Genomic DNA, 26,719 nt, shown 5'->3' with positions numbered 1-26,719 from the left:
ATTTCGGCTCTAATACCGAAAACCTTTTTTCATCTTTTACTTTGTTAAAGTCAGGCTAAAGTTTCAATGACATATCGAGGGACCTTAGACTAACGATGACACGATTGAGAGGAAATATTCCCCTTTTATCCTTTTAAAACCGATCTCTTCTCATGACATGACATCACCCAGAACACCTTTACTTTTAAAAGCGTTCTACACGGAGATCTAGCAAAGAGAAGTGGTAAATTCCCGAGCACTTGGTTAAATCACCTTTATTTTCTTTTTTAAAAGGACTTTAGTTAATTCATTAGTGTTGTTTGATCACCTTTAAATTAATTAATTAATCAATCCCACATAGTATCTTGCGTTAAATAAAGATTAGAATTGAATTAAATAATTGTTGGTTGATCACTTAAGCCAAGACAAATCTTGTTTATTTTCTTGTCCTTTTCACGAATTTAAATAAATAAGAATAATGACATTACGATGTAATTCCTACGGGAATTAATGCTTGTAAATAAAATCAACTAACGTAGTTTTAGGTATCGCATTGCATATATTGTTTGGTGATGAAATTGTAAAAAAAGGAAGAGCTAGTAGAGGTCGTACTAGGGCTAGGATAACGATTCCTCTCTAAAAGGAACGTTATTTTAGTACCCTCGCTCCCAAACTCATTTCTGGTTTACAGACCAATTTTGGGCATGGGTAAACTTATTATTTGTGCTAATTATTCCATGAACTCCACATGGAAGAAAGGCATGAACGAGGTTTATGAGTTTTTCCTAAAACTTATTTGAGACACCTACTTGTTTCTTACAAAAAAGCGTAATGATAGAATCAATTCTAATTTAAGGTCCCCCAAACATTCAGGAATTCAAATCCTACTACACCCTAACAAGTGTAAAGTCCTAGGCTTTTAAGTGGCCAAGGGCATCTAAGGAGAGTACCCCTTACGATGGGATCACCCTCCTTACAACAGCCATAGCCCGCACAGCCCTTCGCATACCCCGCCTACACGCACCAAGAAACGAACTACCTCCCTTGCCGACATCGCACGCACAACCTGTTGCCCATGCGCACAACAACACGCACACACCATCGAGGCGCCCAGCAGCCTCGACAGCCCCATATGGGTTGCGTGAGCAGCCTAGCTGGCCGAGAGCTTGCTTGGGGCTATTAGGCCTCGATTTCTGTGCTCATGCCTGGGGAAAAATTCCCGATATTGTGTGACATTATTAATCAATTCTAAATTAATTTTAGAATTAATTTATTGAGGAAAAATGAAAATAATTACAAGTCTAACTTAAATAAAATTCATTCAAGTGCATTTAACCAAAATATTTTCTAAGAACCATTCTTTAATTAAATTGGTTTAACCTGGTGCAACAACATAAATAAGGCAAGTTCTCACTATTAATTTAATCAATTTAAATTAATCTTGAGATTTTGACAAAGTAAGAGGGAGTTGGAAAAATAAGAACTTTAATGTTCAAATGAAAAATCCAACTACTAACACTTGTGAATCCTTGAAATATTATATCTTCCAATATGAAGATAAACAAATTTCTATCACAAAGTTTGAAACTTTATGTTTCCAATCAACCAAAATGATTAAAACAACAAAGTTCAACATAAAATCCATGGAAATTAGTAGCTTTTAAAGTTTCAATCACTTAACATAATTAAAGATCGAATCTTTAGCACTTTAGAAGCCTCAAAAACAAAAATTTCACACTTAATGCAATTAATTTGCAATTATGTGAAAAATAAAACCAAGCTTTCAAACACAAATTACCATCAAGTAATCATGCCTAAAGAGGTTTTAAATTGTATATAAAATATTTATTGAACCAATTACATAACCACCATAAATATGCAATTAATTAATTAAAAACAAAAAAAACCCCTCAAAAAATGCATTTCTGGTCGTTTTTTGGCTAAAAACCAAGTCCTTAAAGGGTAAAACCATTTCCAGAACGCCTATACCACCAAAAATTCACTATTTTTTTGTCAAAATCAGGGTTCGGGAGCTGAAGTCAGCTTTAATACGAGGTTAGAATGGATAAAACAGGCTACTAATCTAATTAGCAACTTATAACCTGAAAAATTAAGCCATAAAAATAACCTTGAAAAACATTATAATAAAAATAAATGAGCGGGGCTCTGATACCACTGTTGGGGTTTGGTGAGTCCTACTCACCGCGGAAAAAACCCGAGCCAAGGATCACGCTTGCAATAATTAATATCACTAATGTATAAAATAAACACAAAAGCGCAGAATAGGAAATATACCTTTTGTCGCGTGCTTCGCCCAACCGAATGGGCTCTTAATTGAAATCTTAGTCCAAAAAACATGAGAGCCTCCAACGGAAATCCACCCAAAAGAACGACTTCCGACTTTTAGGTCCGTTGCCTCGAGGTTAGCGAGGCCCGACCAAAACCCGAGTATTATACGAGTTTAAGGGTTTTTGCAAAGGCAATGCCCTATTGAACTCCTACTCAAGCAAAGTATTCACAAGCCATGCTTTGCCTATTTATAAGGAATGATAGCTTGGGAATTCCACTCATCTTTCAATGTGGGACTTTTTCACAAAAAGATCCCACATGGAAAGATTGATGAATTCAACCATTAGTTAAATAAACCAAGGAACAAGTAGCAAGTGTCACATGGTTAGGTGAGGACCACTTTCTCACTTGGCCCCCAAGGCATTTCACATGAATTGTGAACTAACCATGAGTCACCCAACCTTGAGCCCCAAGTTGGGTTCGGTTGGGCCACTTTCTTTTTGGCCCGTGTCCATGACCCATCACCCGGGTCCACGGCCCTTGCCACATACGCTGCCACCGTGGCGCGCTGTCAACGTGGCACCCTGCCAACGTGCTGCACTGCCACGTGGCACGTTGCCACTAGGTAGCTTCTAACGTGGCGGCTGCCACTTTGCGGATACCAACGTGGTTGCCACATGGCGTTTTTCCATGTGTGTTTCCACGTGGCACGCTCTTATTTGGCGCGCTCTCCTAGCCTTTCGCGTGGCTAGGATTTTATTTGTTACTTGAAGTATTTTCCCATCACACCAAATCCAAAATTTTGGCTGGACATTTGAGATTCTCCGACGCTTTGTTTCGACGCTCCAAGCTCGAATTTCCGACGTCTAAATATTTATTACTCGGGCGACTCATTAATTCTTCCGAATTAATTCGTCGCGTCGGTTCGTTCATTGCTTGGGTGTTACCCGAAGGGTTCAGTCAAGATTAAGCTGTAATATTAATTATTTATTAATATTACTGATTGAAAGCGGCCTCCATCTAGGCATTCCGATCACTTGATCTTACAGAATATATTAGCTTTTTAATAATTATGAACCCACTATCAGAATAATACACTTGTTCGAAGGACACTATTCCTTTCAGGGTGTTGCCAAGAGCTGTGGGTTAAACCTCTTAGGAAACCCTCACGAGAGCTTACTCGTCCTCTTTGGCGACATGGGGGTTTAAAGGGCTTGATGCATACGCTAAATGCATCCGTGATTCCTACGGTAGAGATTTAGTGTACATCCTTTCCCGTTCTTTTTATTTTGTTTATTTTTGTTTTCAATAATTTCATCTTATTCTCTTTTGCTCTAACTTTGCTTGAAGACGAGCAAAGGTTTAGCTTGGGGGAATTTGATGAGTGACATTTATGTCACTCTTAGTGATAATGTTTAGGTTCTTTTCGTGTTTATTCTCTTGTTTTCTTTTATTCTCTTGTTTTCTTTTTAATAAAGTTTCTAGTTTATTTCTTAGTTTTAATATGTGTCAGTTTAATTTCTTTATTTAATTGGTTTCTAGTTTATTTTTGTATTTTATTTGCTTTGGATTTATTTTATTTCGTTCTTTTCCTTGTCACTTTCATAGTTTTATTTAGTTTTTGGTTTATTTCTTATTTTATTTTACATTATTTGCTTGTAATGTTCTTGTTTAATTTTTATTATTTTAGTGTTATTTCTTTTATCTTCTATTTTATTTTACTTATTTCCATTTTATTTATTTATTTTAGGGAAATTCTACACTATACCCCTCAGGTGTTAGCATTTCCAAGTTGTGGCCCTCACTTTGAAAAATTCCACACTGTAACCTATATGTCCCACAAATGATTACGCTGTAACATTACTTAGTCACTGTAGGGAATAATTTCAAGCCTTTAAAATCCCACTAGCTTGAACCCCATTGTGATCATACACTAAAGTACGGTGGCGTCCAAAAGGGAAGAAGATAGAGCAAAAGAGTCGCCAACAAGTTTTTAAGGAACTTGTAAACCATCACGAGGTGAAGGTTACACCTCTTAATGATCCAAGAGATCGTCAACTCCATAAGGTCATGAACCAAATAAGGGTTCGGGGATGATGGTACAAATCCAACCTAAAAGAGATTGAACCTGCCCTAATAATAGGCCTCTACTTTATTCTGCTCGTATTCATGTGCGCTTTCTGATTAACATACAATCAATAGGATTAACCCTAAACCTGTTTAATCTATGTTGGTTGAATATTAATGCACAACTAAATTATTATTGGCGATCACTTGAATTATAATCACAATTAACCTAACAAGATTATTAATTATCTTATTAAGCGTGATTGCAAGTACAAATTCCCTTTAACATACAATAAAAGGTGATCAAGAAATAAAGAATAAAATAATGTGTATATCAAGCAACATAATCAATAATCAATATCATAATAATAATAAATAATAATAATCATAAATAAAATAATCATCATCAAAATAATAATAAATTATAACAATTATAATCATAATCATGTTCATGTTAATATTAAAGCATAATAAAAATAGCAAGATCCTAGGCATGATACTAACAAGATTAATAACAAACCCTAGCATGTCACTAAGCATTAAAAATCAAATCTTTAGCCCTAACATGATACTAACATGAATAAATATTAGGAAGAGAATAAAAGGCATCATAACAATCATATTTAATATTAAAATTAACCTAGACATGATACTAGGAATCATAATAACAATCTAAGCATGATGTTTACATCATAAAATCAATAAATCAATAAAGTACTTACTTGGATGCCTCGTACCTCTTTCTAATAACAAAATACACGCGTTAGTAACTTCAAGGAAATTAATAATCAAAAGCAATTAAATTAAATAATTGAAAGAGAGATTTGGGACCAAACCCTCAGAAATTAAAACCTTTCACGTCTAGGGCGAAGGCAACTTCGAATATGGCTAGGTGTTTCAAGATCTTGTGAATGCGGAATTTTATGTTAAAAAGCAAGAAAGAATATTTATTCTAAAGAATGAATGATGTCGATGATTGAAAGAGATGAATGCTTATTGATGATTCTTGGTGAATGAAAAGAGTTGATGAATGAATATTGATAATTCGTCCATGAAAACGGAGTTTTTGATACGATATTTATAGAGAAAATCAGCCAAAAAAGATAATTTAACAAAACAGAGTCTGAAGATTGCAAAAACACCTTGGCGCCAGCCCTGGCTAGTTGGCGCCAGGACCAGTGGCTAGCGCCAGGCGCCAATGGCTAGCGCCTGGCGCCAATCCTGGTTCCATGCGCCAAGGCCTGGGGTTGGACGCCAAACTGATTTTCCACGCGTTTTCGAAAATCTGATAAATTTCCTGTACTGAAAGATAAAATAATATAATTTTAGTCGAAAATGCTATTTGATCTTGATTAAAACTCTGAAGAGTCCTAATTGAATTAGGAATGATAAGAACCTTCTAGAATGTTCTAGAAGACTAAAACCATTCCTAATTACATTAGGAATGATAAATTATATTAGGCCCTCCCCTAGATCATTAGGCCGTACTTAAAGCTCAAACCGGGCCCAGTTTAGTAAATTGGCAATAACTTCCTCAATATTCATCGGAATTGGGCTTATAATATATCGTTGGAAAGGTCTTTGCAAGACCTATCCAACTACACCACTATTGGACCCATATCATGGACCAACCAAACTGGATTGGCTGTTTTCTTAAAATAAAGTTTTCAAAAACAGGGAGAAGAGAAAAGAAATAAAACTTTCCGCAACACTAGACCTTTCCACACTTCGTTTCATTCGATTATGATTCGACGTGAAAGGCACTCATCACTAGGTTTGGTTTTGGGGAGACACAAATGGGTGTCTACAGTCACCATAAATGACGGACGTCAGAGATAGTTAATGCCATCACCTAATTTTGTACTTTCCCTCTATTTTCATTTAATTCCCTCCCCACGAGTCTCTCTATTTTGTTCATTCATTCATCACCTCACCTTTTTCTGATAAAAAACCCTAAATTTGAATTGGTTTGTGTATTGAGAAAGTTTGTTGTGAATCAGATGATGAATCCAGCGTCGACTCTAGTGACAGTGACGAGGATGATGACATCGATGTGTTTTTAGATGATAGTAGTGATAATACCAGTAGTGATAGTAGCGATGAAATCCACGAGTAGGAAAATGTGGTTGTTATTGTAAAATAAATAGGATTCATTTGCTTGTACTTTGAATGTAATTGTCGGTTTAATTTGATTGTTATTGTAAAACCAATTATAGAGTTGGTCGTTCTATTTTATTACTTTTACATCTCATTGTACTACTAATTTTTGTAATGTTAATAATATCATAGCATGTTACTAACGTTTTTTTCAGGTTGCAATGGTGGGAGGGAAAAAAGTAGAAACGTCGAAGAGTAGAAAGGGAAAGGAGAAAAGACAGGTTTTGATATATGATGATGATGAGGAAATGGAGGACGCGGAGGACGCGGAAGATTTGGGTGACGACGAGGATCCTCAAACACAGATGCAGATTGAGCATCATGAGCAACAGCTTCAGGCACAACAGCTTCAGGGGCAACATGCCTCGCAGTCTTCTCAGAGGGTGGTAATAGACCCTGCCACGTGTTGGTATATATTTAGTTGTTATTTCAATCCCTTTGTATCCATATTTTATATCATGACCTATGGATTACTCTAACATGAACTACTTATTTTCTTTTTGATCTTGATGTACGTTAAAATAGGTTTGATGATAAAGCCGTGGTAAAGGCCATCTCCGGTACCCTAATAGGCTACTATCGAAAGCCTTGGAGGAATTACGGAGAAGTTGATGCTAAAACAAAGGAGCATTGGTGGAACTTGTTTTGTGTATGTCATTTTATACTTACAACTATGTATTACTAATTGCGAAGTTTGTGGTTGTTAACTTTAAATGTTTGTCAATTGCAGAAGCAATGCACATGGGCACCCGAGTTGGAGGACCATGTGAAGACAACCTTCGAATCCAAGTTCGCATATCGGCTGAAGGACATGTTTTACACAATCACACACAAGATGAAAGGTGAGAAGCCGAGCTGGCTTATCGATGAAGTCCACCGGAAGATGATGAACATTGTTGACAATGATGATACGTACAAGAAACGGTCCGAACAAAACAAGAAGAATAGAAGAGGCGGATCGATGGACAATGTGGTTGAACCAACCCACTACCAGGGTTCAATTTTAGCTGTACAACATGCAAAAAGGATGGTTAGTTTCTTTATAAGGCATGTAAATAGGTAACAATTGTGGTTCACATTGAAATGACAAGTTTTATTTGTTTTTGTTTATGTACATTCAAAGGCGGCGAAAAACAAAGGGCAGTTACCTACTGCACATGAGCTTTTCATGATGAAGACGCACTTCAAGGAGGTCCCTGGGAAAGGAATGGTGCCTGCCAATGCCAAATCCAAAAACATGGCGGTAACAACTTTAATATAATTTTGTATGGTTTACTTATTATGTTGGCTTAAACTTAGAAAATATGCTTCTTTATTGTGATTTAAACCCATAATATGTTATAAGTATGTAAATATGAGATGGTATGACAAAGAATGAGTTAAAAAGTTAAGAAATGTTGGAAATAGGCATGTAAGAAGCCATAAAGGCTTGAAATGGCTTCATTTTGAGGATATAGACCATTAAACTTAGAAATATGATTCTTTTATGTGATTTAAACCCATAATATGTTATAAGTATGTAAATATGAGATGGTATGACAAATAATGAGTTAAAAAGTAAAGAAATATAGAAAATAGGCATGTAAGAAGCCATAAAGGCTTGTAATGGCTTCATTTTGAGGATATAGACCCTTAAACTTAGAAATATGATTCTTTTATGTGATTTAAACCCATAATATGTTATAAGTATGTAAATATAAGATGGTATGACAAAGAATGAGTTAAAAAGTAAAGAAATATAGAAAATAGGCATGTAAGAAGCCATAAAGGCTTGAAATGGCTTCATTTTGAGGATATAGACCCTTAAACTTATAAATATGCTTGTTTTATGTGAGTTAAACCCATAATATATTATAAGTATGTAAATATGAGATGGTATGACAAAGAATGAGTTAAAAAGTAAAGAAATAAAGAAAATAGACATGTAAGAAGCCATAAAGGCTTGAAATGGCTTCATTTTGAGGATATAGACCCTTAAACTTAGAAATATGCTTCTTTTATGCGATTTAAACCCATAATATGTTATAAGTATGTAAATATGAGATGGTTTGACAAAGAATGAGTTAAAAAGTTAAGAAATGTTTGAAATAGGCATGTAACAAGACATAAAGGCTTGAAATGGCTTCATTTTGAGGATATAGACCCTTAAACTTAGAAATATGCTTCTTTTATGTGATTTAAACCCATAATATGTTATAAGTATGTAAATATGATATGTTTTGACAAAGAATGAGTTAAAAAGTTAAGAAATGTTGGAAATAGGCATGTAACAAGCCATAAAGGCTTGAAATGGCTTCATTTTGAGGATAAAGACCCTTAAACTTAGAAATATGCTTCTTTTATGTGATTTAAACCCATAATATGTTATAAGTATGTAAATATGAGATGGTTTGACAAAAAATGAGTTAAAAAGTTAAGAAATGTTGGAAATAGGCATGTAACAAGCCATAAAGGCTTGAAATGGCTTCATTTTGAGGATAAAGACCCTTAAACTTAGAAATATGCTTCTTTTATGTGATTTAAACCCATAATATGTTATCACTAGTAGAAAAAAAGCATTAGGCAACCCCCATATGGCACCGGTTCAGCCTAAACCGGTGCCCAAAACCGGTCTAGAATTGGGCGGGTTTTTACCAAAAGAGAAAAGGCACCGGTTCAGCCTGAACTGGTGCCAAAAATAAAAAAAGGCACCGGTTTGAACCGGTGCCATTCCTTTTTTTTAAAAAAACCGGCTTTTTTTTATTCCATTTATATATAAGGTAAGTCTCAAACCCTAAAGCTAATTCACTCACAAATCACTCTCTATGTTCGCCGCTCATCCTTTCTCTCTCATCCCTTTCTCTTTCATCTCCTCTCATCTCCTCTTTCAATCTAATTTTTTTGATTTCGATCTTGATTTTTTTTTTTTTCTATTTCTGGGTTTTTTTTTTTTCGATTTCAATTGTTTTTTTTTTCGTTTTTGATTTCTGGGTTAATTTTCGGCTACAATAATCGATTTTGGGTTAATGCATGCGTTTTTGGGTGTTTTTTTTATGGATTTGTTCGAAATTGATTATTTTGGGTTAATACAAGTTGATTTGGATTTGTTCGAAGTTAATTTTGGGTTTAATTGATTTTATGAGGTTCTTCGAAATTTTTTATGGGTTTCTTCTAATTTTTTTTGGTTTAATCCACCACGAACACATGCATGAGCAAGGTTAGGGTATTATTTCTTGATTTTAATTCGATTTATTTTTTATTTTCTGGGTTTTTAATTGATTTTCGAATTTTGTTTTATTTTAATCGATTTATTTGTTATTTTTATCAATTTTAATTTGTTTTTTTAAGTGATTTTCAATTTTCTGGTTTGGTTAATCGATTTTTAAACTTATTTTAATTTGATTTTTTTTAATTTCAGGGTTTTTTCTCTCAAAATTTTTTTATTCTCTGGGTTTTTTTTCTTCTGATTTTCGATTTTAATTTTTATTTTAATCGGTTTTTTTTTCTGAGTTTTTTTTATATATTTTTATTTTTTGATTTTGATGTTCTGGGTTTTTTTTCTAGGTTTTAAACTCATTTTCTTTTCTTTTTTTTTTCCGATTTTCTGGGGTTTTTATATTTTATTTTTTTCGCAGCTAAATCATGTTAATCGATTCATTTTGGTTGTTTTAATTGGTGCAGGTATATGGATTTAGATCTTAAATTGAAGAATCAAGATACAAGTATATTGTGAAGTTGTAATTTTTTTTTTTTTGTGATTTATATTGTAATTTTATTTATTTATTTATATGTTGTAATTTTTTTTTTTTATTTATATACTGTAATTTTTTTATTGATCTATACTGTAATTTTTTTGATCATATATATATATTGAATAGATTGAGTTATATTGATTGTGATGTTCGATTCATATTTGGTATTCTCATTTAATTCTAGTTTATTTAATTTTAAAAAAAAAATTGATTATTGGGGGGTTTTTGGCACCGGTTAACCGGTGCCAAAAAATTTGAAATATTTTTTTGTGGGCCTTTTTGGCACCGGTTAACCGGTGCCAATTTCGATTTTTGGCACCGGTTTGAATCGGTGCCTTTTTGGCCCCCTTTTTGGCACCCCTCACATAGGCAGCGGTTCAAACCGGTGCCTTAGACCGGGTTTGAACCGCTGCCAAATTCCTTTTTTCACCTAGTGTATAAGTATGTAAATATGAGATGGTATGACAAAGAATGAGTTAAAAAGTAAAGAAATATAGAAAATAGGCATGTAAGAAGCCATAAAGGCTTGAAATGGCTTCATTTTGAGGATATAGACCCTTAAACTTAGAAATATGCTTCTTTTATTGTTATTTAAACCCATAATATGTTATAAGTATGTAAATATGAGATGGTATGACAAATAATGAGTTAAAAAGTAAAGATATATAGAAAATAGGCATGTAAGAAGCCATAAAGGCTTGAAATGGCTTCATTTTGAGGATATAGACCCTTAAACTTAGAAATATGCTTCTTTTATTGTTATTTGATTCCATTTTCACTTTTATGTTGCTTTATTTGTAACTGATGTTGTTGGTAAATTATTAAAACCATATATAATTGTATAATGTATTTCTTGTAGGAGTCCTACCAGAAGAAGGTTGAAGAAGCCACCACCCAAGGGATTAAAAAGAGTCCCCATGAGTTGTATTGGGATACTGTGGGTGGTCGCAACAAGAAGGGTCGAGTGGGGGGACTTGGCAAAAGCGCATCGCTGTACTATGGCGAACGGATGGGTCGGGTGTCTAGGTCTTCACAACAGTACACACCATCCGTTGTTTCTCAGATGTAGGATCAGATGGAGCATAGGGGTCGAGGCTCTTCGTAGTGAGATCCGCAGTGAACTCCGGAGTAAAATACGGAGTGAACTTCGGAGTGAAATGGAAGTTAATATGCAAGCTCAAATTCGAGCTGAAGTGGCCCAAATGGAGAGGAGAGCCGAGGAGTGGTGGAATGACTTCATGAGACGATTCGGCAACAACACCGACACATGTTCCACCATTCAGCCTCAGCGTCGAGACCCTAGGGATGATCCGGGTAGTGGAGGAGCAAGCCAGGGTACCCCTGCAGTTTTTTAGCCTAGCTTAGGTTTGTGTAGTATGGACATGCACTTAATTTGATCGATTTTATGTAGCGTTTGATTATGTTCCCGCTTTTGTAGAACTTACTATATATTATGTAGCTTTTGGATATGTTCTACTTAAGCATATAGCTTTTGTGAAAATAATATTTATTAATATTTTTGCAATTCGATAATAGTTTTAATTATCACAGGTATTTGGTGCAGGAACATACGCAATTATAATAATATTTGTTATTATTGATATCTAATGGATTTTGTTCGAAAGGAAAAACAATTTGCGACGGAATTATATTAGTCAGAAGAACTAAATTTGCGACGGAAAACTGGAGTAAAGTCCGTCGGAAGTCACCACCATTTCCGACGGAATATATATCCGTCGCTAGACTAACGACCGAATGTTCCGTCGTAAGCCAGTGACGGAATAATTTTCGTTGCAACATACACCACCAGCGACGGAAATATTCAGTCGGAATATTCTATTTGCGACGGAAAATTTTTGTCGGAAAAGTTCTGTTGCGACAGAAATTTCCGTCGTTGATGACCATCCACCGACGCAAAATTCCGTCGTAAATTAGCGACGGAATAACCCCAAAAGTCAATATGTTCAGCGACGGATTAAATTTGGTCGTAAAATCCGTCGGAATACACCTTTCCGACGGAATATTCCTCGAAAATTCATGAATTTCCTACCAAAGGTTTTACGACGGAAACCGACGACGGAATTCCGTCGCAAACTTGATTTGCGACGGATTTAGAGCCTTCAGCGACGGAAAATTTCGGTCGGAAACTGGCCATTTTCTTGTTGTGAAAATTCGAAGAACTAAGAACAAGTGGGTGAAGGTTCTGGTCATTTATGCGCAAAAGGATGTCGGAGGTAACCCATTGCATCCCTAATTTCCCCTCTTTGTAGTTGGTGAATTATGTATAAAGTTGTTAAATTTAGGTTTTAGATGTGATAGTTTGTTTAAAAAAGTTACAGATGTCCTTAAATTAATGGTTTACATGCATAAATTATGGGGGTGGGTTTATAATCCATGTTTTATTGCGTGTTTGTATTATTATCATGAGAAATGAGGTTAATTTTTATGTTATGTGGTTGTATTTGCAATGTTGTTGCTGTAGTGTTTTGTAATTGGTGCAATTGATAGTATTTGAAGAGTTCTTGCATGTTTTATGTTGCAGATGGATGAGAGAATTCTTAAAATTCATTACGGTGCTAATTGTGTTCGTGTTAAGGTTGATGATATAGATAGATGTTTGTTAATTGATGTGATTAATAAGATGTGCGAGGAGTTTAAAAAGGGTGAAGTTGAGTCGCCAACATACCCTGGGTTGCATTACTGTTTTGGGCAAAAGAGTATATCTTTGGTAGATGATGGGACTTTGATGAAGATGTTTAAGAATATTACACTGAAAGAGATAGATGTGTGGGTTGGTTGCTTAGCTAAGCCTTCATTCATTTGGAATCTTGTCCAAGCTGTGAGAAAATCAGAAATTCCCGGCCCACCTGTAGAAGCCCAAAGCCCTCACATAGCAACAAATGATCCTGGCCCACCTGTACAAGCCCAAAGCCCTCACATAGCCAAAAATCATCCTGGCCCACAACAACCTCCCACACATGTGATACACATTAATTCTGGGGTCAGCTAAATTCAACAACCCACTGTGAAATTACTAGTTAGAAGAAACCCAACAAGACTTCAAAACACACTCCCCTCTAGTGAAGTACACAGAAGGAAGCTACCAAAACTTTTAGAGGAGATATCTCCTAACTCTCCACCTCATGTTTCACTAGCTTCTTCTTCTGATAACTTGAACATTTCAAATTCTCAGCTTTCATCCCCTCCACTTAGAAAAAGTCCTAGGTTTTTACAAGGTGTCACAAGCCCTAACCTTAAGGAAGCCCCTATGAACCCAACTAAGCAAATCCCCATTGAGTCCCCTCCTACTAAAAAGGGTAAAGTGAGAAGTAAAGTTGAACTATTTCCCCATGGTAGGAAAATGGCACATTCTACTGCTAGGTACAAGGGTGTACCAATCCAATCAACCCAGCCTGCTCAACCTACTGCCACTGATGGTGATAGTATTAGGACTAGGCCAAGGAGGAGGGTTGCACAATTAGATGTTGAACATGCACAGATTGAGCCAGGGAGTGGTTCTGATCAGAGTATTGGTTCAGGGAGTGACTCTGATGGTGACTATCAGCCACCAGAAGAGGATGATGAGGAAGATGGTATGAGTGAAGATGATCAGGAAGGTTTAGATGAAGAGAACCCTATGGATTTGCTAAATCAGAATTATGTTGATGGTAATTGGGAGCCATTTAGGTGCAATGAGGCTGTGTATGAAGATGCAGGTGACTATGTGAGTAAGTTGTACAGTAATGGTGAGTTATTTGATGATGCACAGATGGGAATGATTAGGTTAAATCCTTGGCAATTGTTTGTTGATAGGGACCATTTCAAGGATGCCCTTAGAGATAACTGTGTGCAGGAGGGTTTTAGCTTGGTTGTAAGGAGGTCAGAGCAAGACAGATACACGGCTGAGTGTGCTGATAGTAGATGTAGCTGGAGAATTCATGCAAGTGTTCTCATTGATGGTTGTACTTGGGCTATAAAGAGCAGAAATAATGGCCACTCATGTGATTTGAACATGGTTAACAATCCAATGGTCACTGGTGCTTGGGCAGCTCAGAAACTGGTAGAAGATATAAGGGCTACACATGAAAATAGGGGTAAAGCACTTAATAACCTGTTGTGGGAGAAATTTGGTGTGAAAATGGCACGCTCGAGCTTATACAAGATGAAGGGTTTGGCTATGGAGATGATACAAGGTGGACATGATGATTCATATGGGCAGCTAGCTGGTTATTGTGAGATGATAAAGGACAGAAACCAAGGTTCTATAGTCTTTTGCTTGGGGAGAACTCTTCAGCAATCTGAGAGAGCTCTTCAATTCAAATGCATATTCATAAGTTTTGCTGCTCAGTTCAATGGGGTCAGAAATGGTTGTAAGGCCTTAGTGGGTGTGGATGGTTGCCACTTGAAAGGCAACTATGGCGGAGTCCTACTCTCTGATGTCTCAATGGATGGGAATAATAAGATATTCCCTCTTGCAGTAGCAGTGGTTGACTTAGAGAATAAAAGTAGCTGGATTTGGTTCTTTACCCGTTTGAACAACATGCTCACTCAGACAGGAAGAGATGAATGGACAATAATGAGTGATAGGCAAAAGGTGTTGCTACTTACTCTCTTTTCTGTTTTACAATTACTGTATTCATCGTGTACTAACTTTTTATTTTTATGTTTATGTATAGGGAATTGATCTAGCATTGGATCGAGTGTGGCCAACTTGTGACAAAAGGTATTGTGCAAGGCATTTGAGTAAGAACTTCAAGACTGAATATCCTGGTGTGGTGATGCACAAACTCTTCTGGTCTGTGACTAATGCATATTCAACATTTAGTTTCAAAAAAGCTCTCCGGCAAGTTCAGAAAGTAGCAGGACTTGGAGCAGTGAAATGGTTCAAAGACTTAGGCCCACTTGAGAGATGGAAAAAATTCAAGTATGACCCAAACTTGTGTTGTGATGAGAACTCAAACAACTTTGTGGAGAGCTTTAACAGCACCATAGGAGTTAACAGGACATACCCCATTTTAACTTTATTAGAAGGTAAAATTTTACCACTTAAACTCACCTCAATGTGGTCTCAATTTGACATGTTCTAGTAACTTTTGTGTATGTGTGCAGGTGTCAAAAGAATTGCTATGGTGAGACATGCTACAAGACAACAACTGTAAGAGTAATGGAAAGATGAGGGAGTTTGTCCAAACATTAGGGAAAGAGTTAGAACTTTAAGAAGGGAGTCAAGACTCTGCCATGCATATCCATCAAGGAGGGGAGAGTTTGAGATATTAGATGGTAGAAGCATGCAACCTGTTTCCCTGAACACTAAAGTTGTGTCTGTGGTAGGTGGAAAATTGAAGGAATTCCTTGCAGGCGTGGAGTAAGAGCTATACTTCATGCTATGAAGGAGCCTTTAAATTTTGTAAGTGAATGGTACTCTGTCACTAGGTACAAGGCAGCTTACAAAGGTAATATCTTGCCTATACTTGATCCACAACATTGGCCTGACCTACATGTACCTAAACTAATCCACCCGGCTATGAAGAGAAGTGTTGATAGACCCTCTAGGAACAGGAGAAGAGAGGAGGGTGAACAAAGAAAAGGGAAGAGGAGCTCCACTGTGCAATGTGGGAAGTGTAAGCAGTTTGGACATAACACTTTGACTAGTAAGGGTGGACTTACTAAGAAGGAGATACAAGAGAAATCAGGTTTGTTCAAGACCAAAGAAGCTGCCAAGTCAAGAAAGAGCTCAAGGAAACCTAGCTCACAAGATGGAGGTGCTGGAAACTTTATTGATATGATGGTCAATCAAGCAACTGCCCCACCACATGCTGTCAGAGCCTGCTCAAGCCAACCAATGCCTTCAACCAGCAATACAAGAACTAGAAGCAGACAAGCAACATTTCATAAAGAATCTTCTACTCAACCTGAGCCTAGCACTACAGCAGCAGCAAACAATAATGAAGGCTACATTAGCCCAAAAAGAAGGAAAATATTAAACAGGCAGAACGTGCTCTGATTTTAACCAAAGTGATTTGGTCTTTTGCATATAATTGGTTTCTTTTTGTTGGGGATAATTGTTAAAAAATTAAGTAGGGAAGGGGTTATTTTTTAGGAACTGATTAGTATATAACTCTGTTGGAGTGATAATTTTTTGGTACTCCTTCAATTATGTAATTCTGTTGGACAGATTATTATGTAATTATGCTAGAGTTGTTACTATAAACTTGATGTTATCTTTTGCTATGAAATCGTACTCTTTCAATTATCTCATCTTAATTAGATCGTATAATATAAAAGATGCGCATAATTTGACAATCAACAACAAATATTTCTTAGATATAACTAGAACAAACCTCATACATTTAAATTCAAATGTTGTTACATAATAAAGCTGAGATTTTTTACCTAATACATAAATCCTATCAAATCACCCAAGTTTAATCAAGATAATCACCAAAGATGTGATATACATAAAAACCCCTACTTTAACTACATCCTTAAGGTGACTAATCAAATCACCTAATTTCTCTACAACTTGTGCAACATCAGTGGTCTGCATACCACTGCCCAGTCCTTGAATATCACATTCTTCAAGCCATTTGAAGAAACTACAGTCATTGCACTTAAAGAACGCTTTCCCCGGATTGCAATTTGTAGTGTTATTTTGATCTTCGCTAATTTTGGAGGATTGCAACAGCAGCTTGGAGGCAGGAACTGAAGCGCATAGCTCGATTTGGATTGAAAAGAAGAACGAGAGCTGGACATGGTGCATGCGTGCAAATTTCTCAACCAAAAAAAAAAAATTAAAAAAAAAAATTCAACCTTTGGATGAAGAAAATGGAAAACATAGAAGCAAAAAAAAAAAAGGGACATATAAGGAGGAAGGAGGAGTACTCTGCTTATGGAGGGAGATTTTCCAACCAAAATTAACCCATGACAACGTTACTTTGTTGGATAAACAAAAGTAACGGAAAGTTGTAACGGAGGGTTAACAGTAGTGCTACAGCGTAATCATTTGTGGGACCTACAGGTTACAGTGTAGAATTTTTCAAAGTGAGGGGAACAGCTTGGAAAAGACAACACCTGAGGGGGATAGTGTAGAATTTCACTTTATTTTATTTGTCTCGATTTCTCGTCGGTTTTGTAAGTAGATTCGAGTTAAAGTCAAGGAGTTCGGTACTTCGGTTTCGAGGTCTCAAGTCAGACCATCATTGCCGCACTGCTGCCCACCTTCCTATCCTTCATCCCACCAAAACCTTATCCTTCACCACACTCACCTGCTCCCTCTCCTTCACTCACGCATCAACCAACACCAACACCACCAATCAGAATTAAGAACTCCCCTGCTCCCTCGACCTTTCAACAACAGCCACCAATCAACATTCCACCTCACACCCGCGCCGCACCTCTGCAGCATCTCCCACCTATCGCAGCCTTCACGCACACCACCATCGGCACCAATCAATCATCAACTCCACCAATTTACAGCAGCCCCGCACCGCTGCTGCTGCCTCCTTGACCGTCACCAGCAGCAACCCACAATAATTAAGCGACAAATCGCAAACCCCGCAGCTCCTCCACTTCACCACCAGCCCAGCGTCAATTTCCCTGCACCTCTCCGCGCAACCAGAGCTCAACCTCACCTGTTCCCCTGTTCAGCCGCCGCAACCAAAACCATCCCAGCACAGCAGCCGCCACTGTTCTCAATCACCGATTAGCAGCTACACCAGGTAAAGCCGCTACAGCAACCACCAATTAAACCTGCTCCCCCTAAGACGCCAACAGTAGTATCTTTGAGCAACCACTTTCGAACCTCAATTTCGACCCATTATCGATCTAATTTTCAATCTAATTCGTCGCGGGCGCGCAGCCCTGTCAGAACGCGCACGCAATTGGAGTCCAAAATCAGATACGAGGCAGTAGCATTTGCGCGACGTCTTCGCGGGCGCACAAATGTGGGTTCAGTCACGAGCTTCTCACTTGATTTTTAATGAAGAACGAATGGCCATGATTTAATGATTGATTATAGCTGTTGAGGATAAACGGTGCGGATTTGATGATGATGATTGATGATGGAGTTTGATGGTGAGTGAAGCAGGGGATTAAAACCCCCATTTTAGAGCAGCCGCAATCAAAGAGGAAGATGGGTCTGATGTTTTGGTGGGATTTGTTTTATTTTTGCCTTTTATTTTCTTTTCCTTATTTTCATTTTATTTTCCTTTTTTTTTTGTTTAACTTCTTTCTTTATTTTTCTTTATTTCTTTATTTTCTATTTTCCTAGCTCTATATAAATCTCAACTGCAATTTGTCGCTCCCAATTTACCAGGTAACGCTCCCTTTTTGACTTGAATGGACCACTATGTCCTTTATGCAATTTGTGTTATAAAAAGGACCTTGTTCCCCATTTGGACACAATACATGAAACGGTCCCCTCACTTCACGACATTGCTGTCCCGAGCCTCCCAAAATCGGTCCCCACGACCTTGCAACCAAATCGGTCCCAACGACCACCTAAATTTTCTATTATTAAAAATCGTGAAATTTTCCGACGGGTCTTGGGTCATGGACGGCGAGTGGAACATACGTACGCCGGAGAATGCGTCGGATCATTCTGTAAGTTTTTTTTTTTATTTTCGGTTATTAGGACATCCGCCTAAAATTTCCGGATGTCCTAGGTACATCCGCCTAAAATTTCCGGATGTACCATGGAACATTCGAAAATTTCAAGCGGAAGATGGGATCCGCCTAAAAAATCTAGATGTTCCATGGTACATCCGGAAATTTTAGGCGGATGTACCAAGGGACATCCGGAAATTTTAGGCGGATGTCCCTATTCATATTTTTTTTTTTAAAATGTTAAGTACGTTTATTTAATTTTTTTTATGTTTATTAATTTTTTTTTTTATGTATTTTTTTTTCGTGGTCTTGTGATTATTGTTGTGATTTAGTATTTGATAATTAATGTAATTTTGTTGTATTAATATGATTATTAGTAATATGTTTATTTTTTGTTTCATTATTATTATTATTATTATTATTATTTATATTATTATTATTATTATTGAAAATATTATTATTATTATTATTATTATTGTTATTATTATTATTATTATTATTATTATTATTATTATTATTATTATTATTATTATCGTAGTTGTTGTTGTTGTTGTTGTTGTTGATATTATTGTTGTTGTTGTTGTAGTTGATATTATTATTGTTGTTGTAGCTGTTATTTTTATTGTTGTTGTTGTTGATATTGTTATTATTAATTAGTAGAAATATAATTTTATTATTATTATTATTATTATTATTATTATTATTATTATTATTATTATTATTATTATTATTATTATTATTATTATTATTATTTTTATTATTATTATTATTTATTTATTAATTAATGTTATGGTCTTATAAATTGTTTTGTAGTTGTTATTATAATTTTTTATTATCATTAATATTGTTATTGTTTTGTATTTGCTGTTATTATTATTAGTATTGTTATTAGTATTGTTATTATTATTATTATTATTATTATTATTATTATTATTATTATTATTATTAGTATTGTTTTTATTATTATTATAATTATAATTATAATTATAATTATAATTATTATTATTATTATTATTATTATTATTATTATTATTATTATTATTATTATTGTTTTTATTATTATTATTTTGACATAAAGCATGTTTTTTTTAATTTGTATAGGATATGGAATCTGAGGAAGGCGTTGACGGTGTGAATTTTAGTGGGAATTTAGTCACCGATACGTTTTTTCCTACATTTGACGACGCAGTTACATGGGCTGATGGTGTTTCCATAAAATTGGGATTTATATTGGTGAAATCGTCTTATAACAAAACCAGAGATGGTTGGCCGTATCGGTATTTGCGATGTGATCGGTCACGAAGGAGCAAGCCGAGAGATTCGGAGAACGCGATACGGAAGGACACCAAAACCAAAGCTAATGGTTGTCCGTTCTACATCAAGATATATTATGATGTGAGCACCGAAAGTTGGAAGATCATTGCGAAAAATGATCACACCGGGACACATAACCACCCAATGATTGTGTACCCAGAGGGTCACCGTAAAGTGAGCGGATTGAGTCCGGGTGCAAAACAGGTTGTGCGGGACATGAAAAAGTCCAAGGTTGCTCCCCGTAACATCATGTCCACTATTGCCGAGCAATTTCCTGATGATAATCCAAACATCCGACACATTTACAATTGCCGAAATGACTTCAGGATGGAGATGTCCGAAGGAAGAGGAGTTGTTCAGTAATTTCTTCATCTGGAGAGAGAGAGTAAATACATTTACTGGGTCACGAACGATGATCACAACGTATTGCAACATGCATTTATGGTGCACCCGATCAGGGTCAACATACTCCGCACATACCCACATGTCATAGGTATGGATTCTACTTACAAGACCAATCGATATAACATGCCTTTCTTTGAGATAGTAGGCGTGACACTGACAAACCAGAATTTTCTAGTTGGATATGTTTTCATGCGCGACGAGTGCACGGATAGCTATCGGTGGGTGTTGCAGAGATTAAGGGAGTTGATTGGGTTTGATATAGAGCCATCTGTATTTATTTCAAACCGTGATCTTGGGCTATGTGCGGCTTTGAGAGAAGTCTTTCCAGGGACGTCACATTTACTCTGTCTATGGCACATCAACAGAGATGTGGAGGCTAAGGTGACGAAGATGTTTGGAAACAAGACGGTTGGTGTCAGTTTTAGAGCTGGGAGATGGTTCAAAATCGTGAATGCAACAACACAGGCGGAGTATGACCGTGCTCTAACTGCCATGCAAGTGAGGTGGGGAAAATATCCGGAAGTGATTCAGTATGTTCAGAGAACATGGCTTTGTCATAAGAAGAAATTTGTGAAATTTTGGACGAACCAGATTCTTCATTTTGGTAACACCACCAACTGCAGAGTTGAGAGCCAACATTCAGCAGTGAAAACTTGGTTTGAATCATCCACAGGTTAGTTGTATTATTTTATTAGTTGTTCTCGTTGTTACGTAATTGTAATTGTATTTGAATTTACTAATTAGAATCATTGGCAGGTGATTTGGATACCGTATGGGCCCGATTCCATTGTCATATCGGTAATCGCATCATACAAATTCGTAATGACTTGGAGGCATCAAGGTCTAAGATTGGTCAGATGTACAGACAGTTTCCACTGTCACGTATAAATGGCAAAGTGTCTCAACATTGCTTGAAAGTTCTGGATAAGGAGACGAAAAAGATGCGGGATTTGAGTTACCAGGTCCATGAACGGTGCGGATGTCCTATGCGTGTGACCCATGGTCTTCCATGTGCTTGCCAGATACATGATTCGATAGTTGCACAGACAGGATTGTATATCAGCCAAATTCATTCTTTCTGGAAGATACTAGTTATTGGTGATGGTGTTAACATTCCTGAAGTGGTAAATGATTCGACCGAGGAGGCTGCACATTTTCGGTCCCTAATCGACGAAGTCATGGAAAGTGACCCGGCCGTACGTCAAAATGTAACGCGCATCATTGAAGAGGAGCTACATCCAGATCATTCACACCTTGAAGAACCACATATCAACCTTAACACTCGTGGTCGACCGAAGAGAAATAACACTAGGCGTGATCGTAGCTATTTCGAGCATGTGAACCGTCAACACACTCAACGTGGTGGTGACCCAGAACCAGGTAATACTAAAATTCTATATTTAATATAAAAATATGTAAACTTAATACTTGTAGCTTTACTAATAATTTATCTTTTAATTTTGTGTTGTAGATCCAAGTGACATTAGTCAATGCAGGTATTTGAACTTGCTTCCAGCTAGGGATGGCAACGGGTCGGATTTGGATCGGATGGACCTTCACCCGCATCCATCCGCACCCGCCATCCGCTCCATCCGCTCCACCCACCACCCGCTTACCCCATCATCCATATCCGATCCACCCATCATCCGCGGGTGAAACGGGTGGATCGGATGCTAAACGGATGAAAGCTATTAAACTTGCAATGAAATTATAATTTATCGAAATCATAATTTATTGTCGGAAAACAAAAGCACTACAACCTTCAATAAATGTATAATATTACAGTAGTACACCAACTAGGTGTCAAATTACTCAAATATGTCAATAACATAAAAATGAACTAATGACTAGAACACAATTACAGTAGCAAATTAGCAATGAACTTGCAATGAGCCAAAGAGGTGAGATTTGTCATCAAGTCCCTTTTTTTTCTTCAAATATCCATGAAATCGTCATCATCCTACAAGAGTACAAAAAATGTAATTAAGACCATATAATGAATATTAACACATAATTTTTTTTAATAAGTTTTGATTATTACCGAATCCAAGTCAACGACCTCGCTACCACTAAGTCCACCACCGCCACTGCTCATATCTAAAGAATCTTCATCTTCTAAAATGGTAGCACAAGCTTGAGCATTTTCCAAAGCAAGACCTTCATCATAAGTTCATAATCGAAAATATACAATTTAGTACATACTACTTTAATGGGAGTAAAATATTATTAATAATAAAAAATAAAAAAAACAATTAAACATCTTGTTACCTGAATACTCTCCTTGAATCCAATTTTGCAAGCACATCAAAGCCTCTACAGTGTTTTCATGAAGTCTTGAACGATGAGGACTGATTACTCTACCACCCATACTAAATGCGCTCTCAGATGCAACGGTAGATGCAGGTATGGCTAGAATGTCTTTGGCAATTTTTTGTAATGTCGGATATTTGAGTTCAATATGCCAAAATTTCAAAATATCAAAACCCTCACTCTCCGGATAAGCATCCTCCTCTAAATAATGGTCTAACTCAGACCTCACATTTACTTTCCTTGTTTTGGTTTTCTTAGCCTTACTCCACTTATATCCACCATCATCATCATTAGAGTTAATTGAAGAAATAGGCCGTTTTCCATTCACATTATTTAGATTAGAAGTTGCCATACTCCTAGCTTCCTTCTCTTGATACTCATACAACAAGTCATACAACAAGTTTTTTACCCTATCAATTTCATCTCCAGCCTTATCATAATATATGTCATTGAAATAAAACTCTACACACTCTAATTTGTTCCTAGGGTCTAAAATGGCAGCAATGGCCAATATCCCATTAATATTAGACCAATACTTTTCAAATTTATCATTCATATTTTTAGTCATATCCCTGATAAGTTGACTATCACTTAACAACCAAGACCTCAATGCAAGTTTAATTTCACAAACTTGGCGAAAGAACAAATTAGAAGTAGGATATTTTCGGCCAGAAAAAATTTTAGTCATTTTGTGAAACATTTTTAACTTTTCACAAACCTTTTCAGCAAATTCCCAATCCATTTCAGTAGGAAGTATAAACTTTAAACGAGGATTTTGACGCTTGATATTACTAAACACATCCTTATAAGGTAAAGCACTAGTAAGCATTAAAAAAGTTGAGTTCCATCTTGTTTTGCAATCTAAAACCAACTTTCTACCCTCTTCTCCTTTAAAAGATTTCACCTTATCCTCAAACATTTCAACTCGTTTTGGAGTTGCTGCCCAAAAGGAAACACAATCACGTATCCTCTTAATTCCATCACCAATTACATCTAGACCATCTTGTACAATTAGATTTAATATATGTGCACTACACCTTAAATGCAAAAATTTACCCTTCAACATAAGAGATTGTTCATTAAAAAGAGGGCTCAAAACATCAAGCATAGCATCATTTGTAGTACAATTATCAACTACAATAGATGAAACTTTTTCAGCAATATTGTACATGTTCAAAGTGTCCAACAAGACTTGAGCAAGAGTGTCTTTTGTATGTGGATAAGGCACATAAGCAAACCTAAATAATCCATATAAAACATAATAAATAAGCCCCAAAACAAGCCTAAATTAGCCTTATAAAACAGTAAAAACAGCACCAAACTAAGCAAGATAAAAACACAAGCTAGCCATATTAATCACAATAATCAGCAATTCAGCATTAAAAAAAACACACAAATCAGCATCTTATCAAAAGTAAGAGTGAATTACCTCAATGTTTTGTTGCGCAATACCCAAAAGTCATCAATATAGTGACATGTTATAGCCATGTAACCTTTTCTTTGATTTGAAGCTGTCCACATGTCAGTAGTGATAGCTATTCTCGACCCATTGCTCTCTAATGCTTTCTTTAGACTCGCCTTTTCACTCATAAACATCTTCATTATATCAGCCCGTAATGTATTACGCGATATTATCTTGAAATGGGCATTTAAACTAGTCACAAACCTCCTAAAACCAATGTGATCCACTATAGACAACGGATGCTCATGCATAATTACCATGTTAGCTGATTCCCTCCTTGAAACTTCTTGGCTAAAGTTATCATTTTCAACTCTAGCTGACCCATCAGATTTGCGGTTGACACTCAAAAGCTTTTGTCGAATATCGACCTTTGAATTCTTTCTAGTACACCTTAAATTTATGTGGTCCTTAAGGTGTGATGTTCCATTTTTGGTTATTGCCGACAAGATATGATCACAATGGAGACACTTTGCTTTTGGCATACCATTTATTGTAATCTTTTGAAAATGTTCCCAAACCATTGAAGTCTGTTTTCTTGCTTTTCTTGTGGATGTCTCACTTTCATCGGGTTGAGAAGACATGTGTACAGATTGTGAGGGATTAGTATTTGGTTGACGAGGTGGAGGTGGTGGTGGAGTAGGTGATGCAGTAGGTACAGTAGAAGGATTTGATGAGGGGCATGAAGAATCATAGTTATCATAATCATACCCACAATCAAGATCATTATTATCACCCATCATCCTATAACAAAAGTATAAAAAATAGGATTAATATCAAGTTCAAACTAGCAGCTTTAGCAAGAGTACAACATGCATAATCTCACCAACTTTTTTAATTATCTTTTATTATTTACTGAAAGAATTGGGGAATATTTTCCTTGATTATTCACAATAAGCAAGTCAGAATATATACAAGAGAATGCCGTTCATTAGGCGTGATACTAGCCTAAATACCTAAGTATAAAAAATACATACAAAAATATCAACACGATATATATTTAACATTTACAATGCTATTCAAATTTAAAATTAGGCATAAAAGTTGAAGTTTTTAGATCTAAAGTTGAAAACATCAGAAACGTTAATACAGAAGAAAAAATAAAACAAATTTCAGAGCTACTACTTATTTGAAAATTTTGAATGCAACTATGTACAAATTAAATACATATCAAAAAACTAACAATCTTTAATAAAAAAAATGGTTAAATCGAAACACACAAACATAGAATCGATTCTTGGATTATAGATTTATAGATGGTGTGTCAAAAGAACAAATTAAAATAGGGAAATTAAAAAAAAAAAGGGTATAAAATTATACCTTAATCGCTGGACGTCGTAGGTGACTAAGGTGAGATGGAGTCGCAGGTGGAGGTGGAGTCGCCGGTGAGGGTTGAGTCGCCACCGGTGAGGGTTGAGTCGCCGCCAGTGAGGGTGGAGTCGTCGGTGAGGGACTGAGGGTGGAGCCTAAAGAATGAAAGGTAGAGAGAGAGAGTAGACTGTAGAGAGAGATTGAAAATGAAAGAAGGTGGCTGCTTGAAATTTAGATTAAGGTTTATTTAATTTCAGGGCATTTTTTTTTTATTATAAAAATTAAACGGGTGGATGATAAACGGGTGACGGATCGGGTGACGGATGACTAAAAGTTCCACCCGAATCCGACCCGATCTGTCATCCGTTTCATCCACCACCCGCCCTTCATCCGTATAAGTCGGGTTTTCATCCATTTAATTAGAGCGGGTGGAGCGGATTACTGGATATCCATATAAAATTGCCATCCTTACTTCCAGCCCCAATGTTGCCGTACATTACGTCTTGGAAGGATGTCATTGGTGATGGGAACTGTGGCTTTCGTTGTGTCGCCGACTTCTTCTTTGGCGATCAAAATCAGTGGTTTGACGCTCGGGAAACAATAGCGAACGAGATCGCTGGTCATCCTGATTTGTACGAACGGATTTACGGGCTTGGGCGACTTTGGATGAATGTGGAGCGTATTCAATGGGATGGTGGGGCTGTCGGGGAGCGGCATTGGATGGTTACAATTCAAGATTTATTTCCTATTGCTACGTGGTTCAACGCAAGGGTGATTTGTCTCGGAGTAGGCCTAGTACCAACTTGCTACTACCCATGCATCACAGTCTTACCGCTTAGGGCACGCAACGGGGTTCGGTCACCGACTCGAGAGTTTGTGATTTCTACAGTTGGTGGATCACATTTTATCCGTCTTGACCTTGTACCTGATTCACCACTCCCGCCGATCGCCGGTTGGTGGACGGAACACCACGAGGATAGTGTCAATGGATGGGATCAAGCATATCAATTGAGAAGGGACATGTGGGATGCATTAGTTAGGTAGTTTGTAATGTACATTCACTAACTTTGAACATTTGTAAGAAAATTAGAAT

At 36.5% G+C, this 26,719-nt stretch overlaps 3 protein-coding genes across 3 annotated transcripts; 1 reads left to right on the top strand and 2 right to left on the bottom strand.

The window, feature by feature from the left end:
- Positions 1-21,348: 21,348 nt before the first annotated feature.
- On the top strand, positions 21,349-22,202 carry LOC145556089 (uncharacterized). The gene is made up of 2 exons (XM_081617760.1): positions 21,349-21,926; positions 22,018-22,202. Exons 1-2 carry the CDS (start codon positions 21,404-21,406, stop codon positions 22,200-22,202), a joined length of 708 nt encoding a protein of 235 aa, XP_081473886.1. The 5' UTR covers positions 21,349-21,403.
- A 1,241-nt stretch (positions 22,203-23,443) lies between these two features.
- Positions 23,444-24,027, bottom strand: LOC145642998 (zinc finger BED domain-containing protein RICESLEEPER 2-like). Its single transcript, XM_081694160.1, has 2 exons — positions 23,575-24,027; positions 23,444-23,461 (listed from the first exon to the last, which is right to left on the bottom strand). The coding sequence occupies exons 1-2, from the start codon at positions 24,025-24,027 to the stop codon at positions 23,444-23,446; spliced, it is 471 nt and encodes a 156-aa protein (XP_081550286.1).
- Positions 24,028-24,184: 157 nt separating this feature from the next.
- On the bottom strand, positions 24,185-26,288 carry LOC145556088 (zinc finger BED domain-containing protein DAYSLEEPER-like). The gene is made up of 2 exons (XM_081617759.1): positions 25,636-26,288; positions 24,185-25,059 (listed from the first exon to the last, which is right to left on the bottom strand). The coding sequence occupies exon 2, from the start codon at positions 25,056-25,058 to the stop codon at positions 24,282-24,284; it is 777 nt and encodes a 258-aa protein (XP_081473885.1). The 5' UTR covers position 25,059; positions 25,636-26,288; the 3' UTR covers positions 24,185-24,281.
- Between the last annotated feature and the right edge of the window lie 431 nt (positions 26,289-26,719).

Source organism: Chenopodium album, chromosome 8 (genome assembly GCF_948465745.1).
Source record: "Chenopodium album chromosome 8, dcCheAlbu1.1, whole genome shotgun sequence".
Taxonomy (NCBI): Eukaryota; Viridiplantae; Streptophyta; class Magnoliopsida; order Caryophyllales; family Amaranthaceae; genus Chenopodium; species Chenopodium album.
This window is presented reverse-complemented; position numbering and strand designations above follow the sequence as displayed.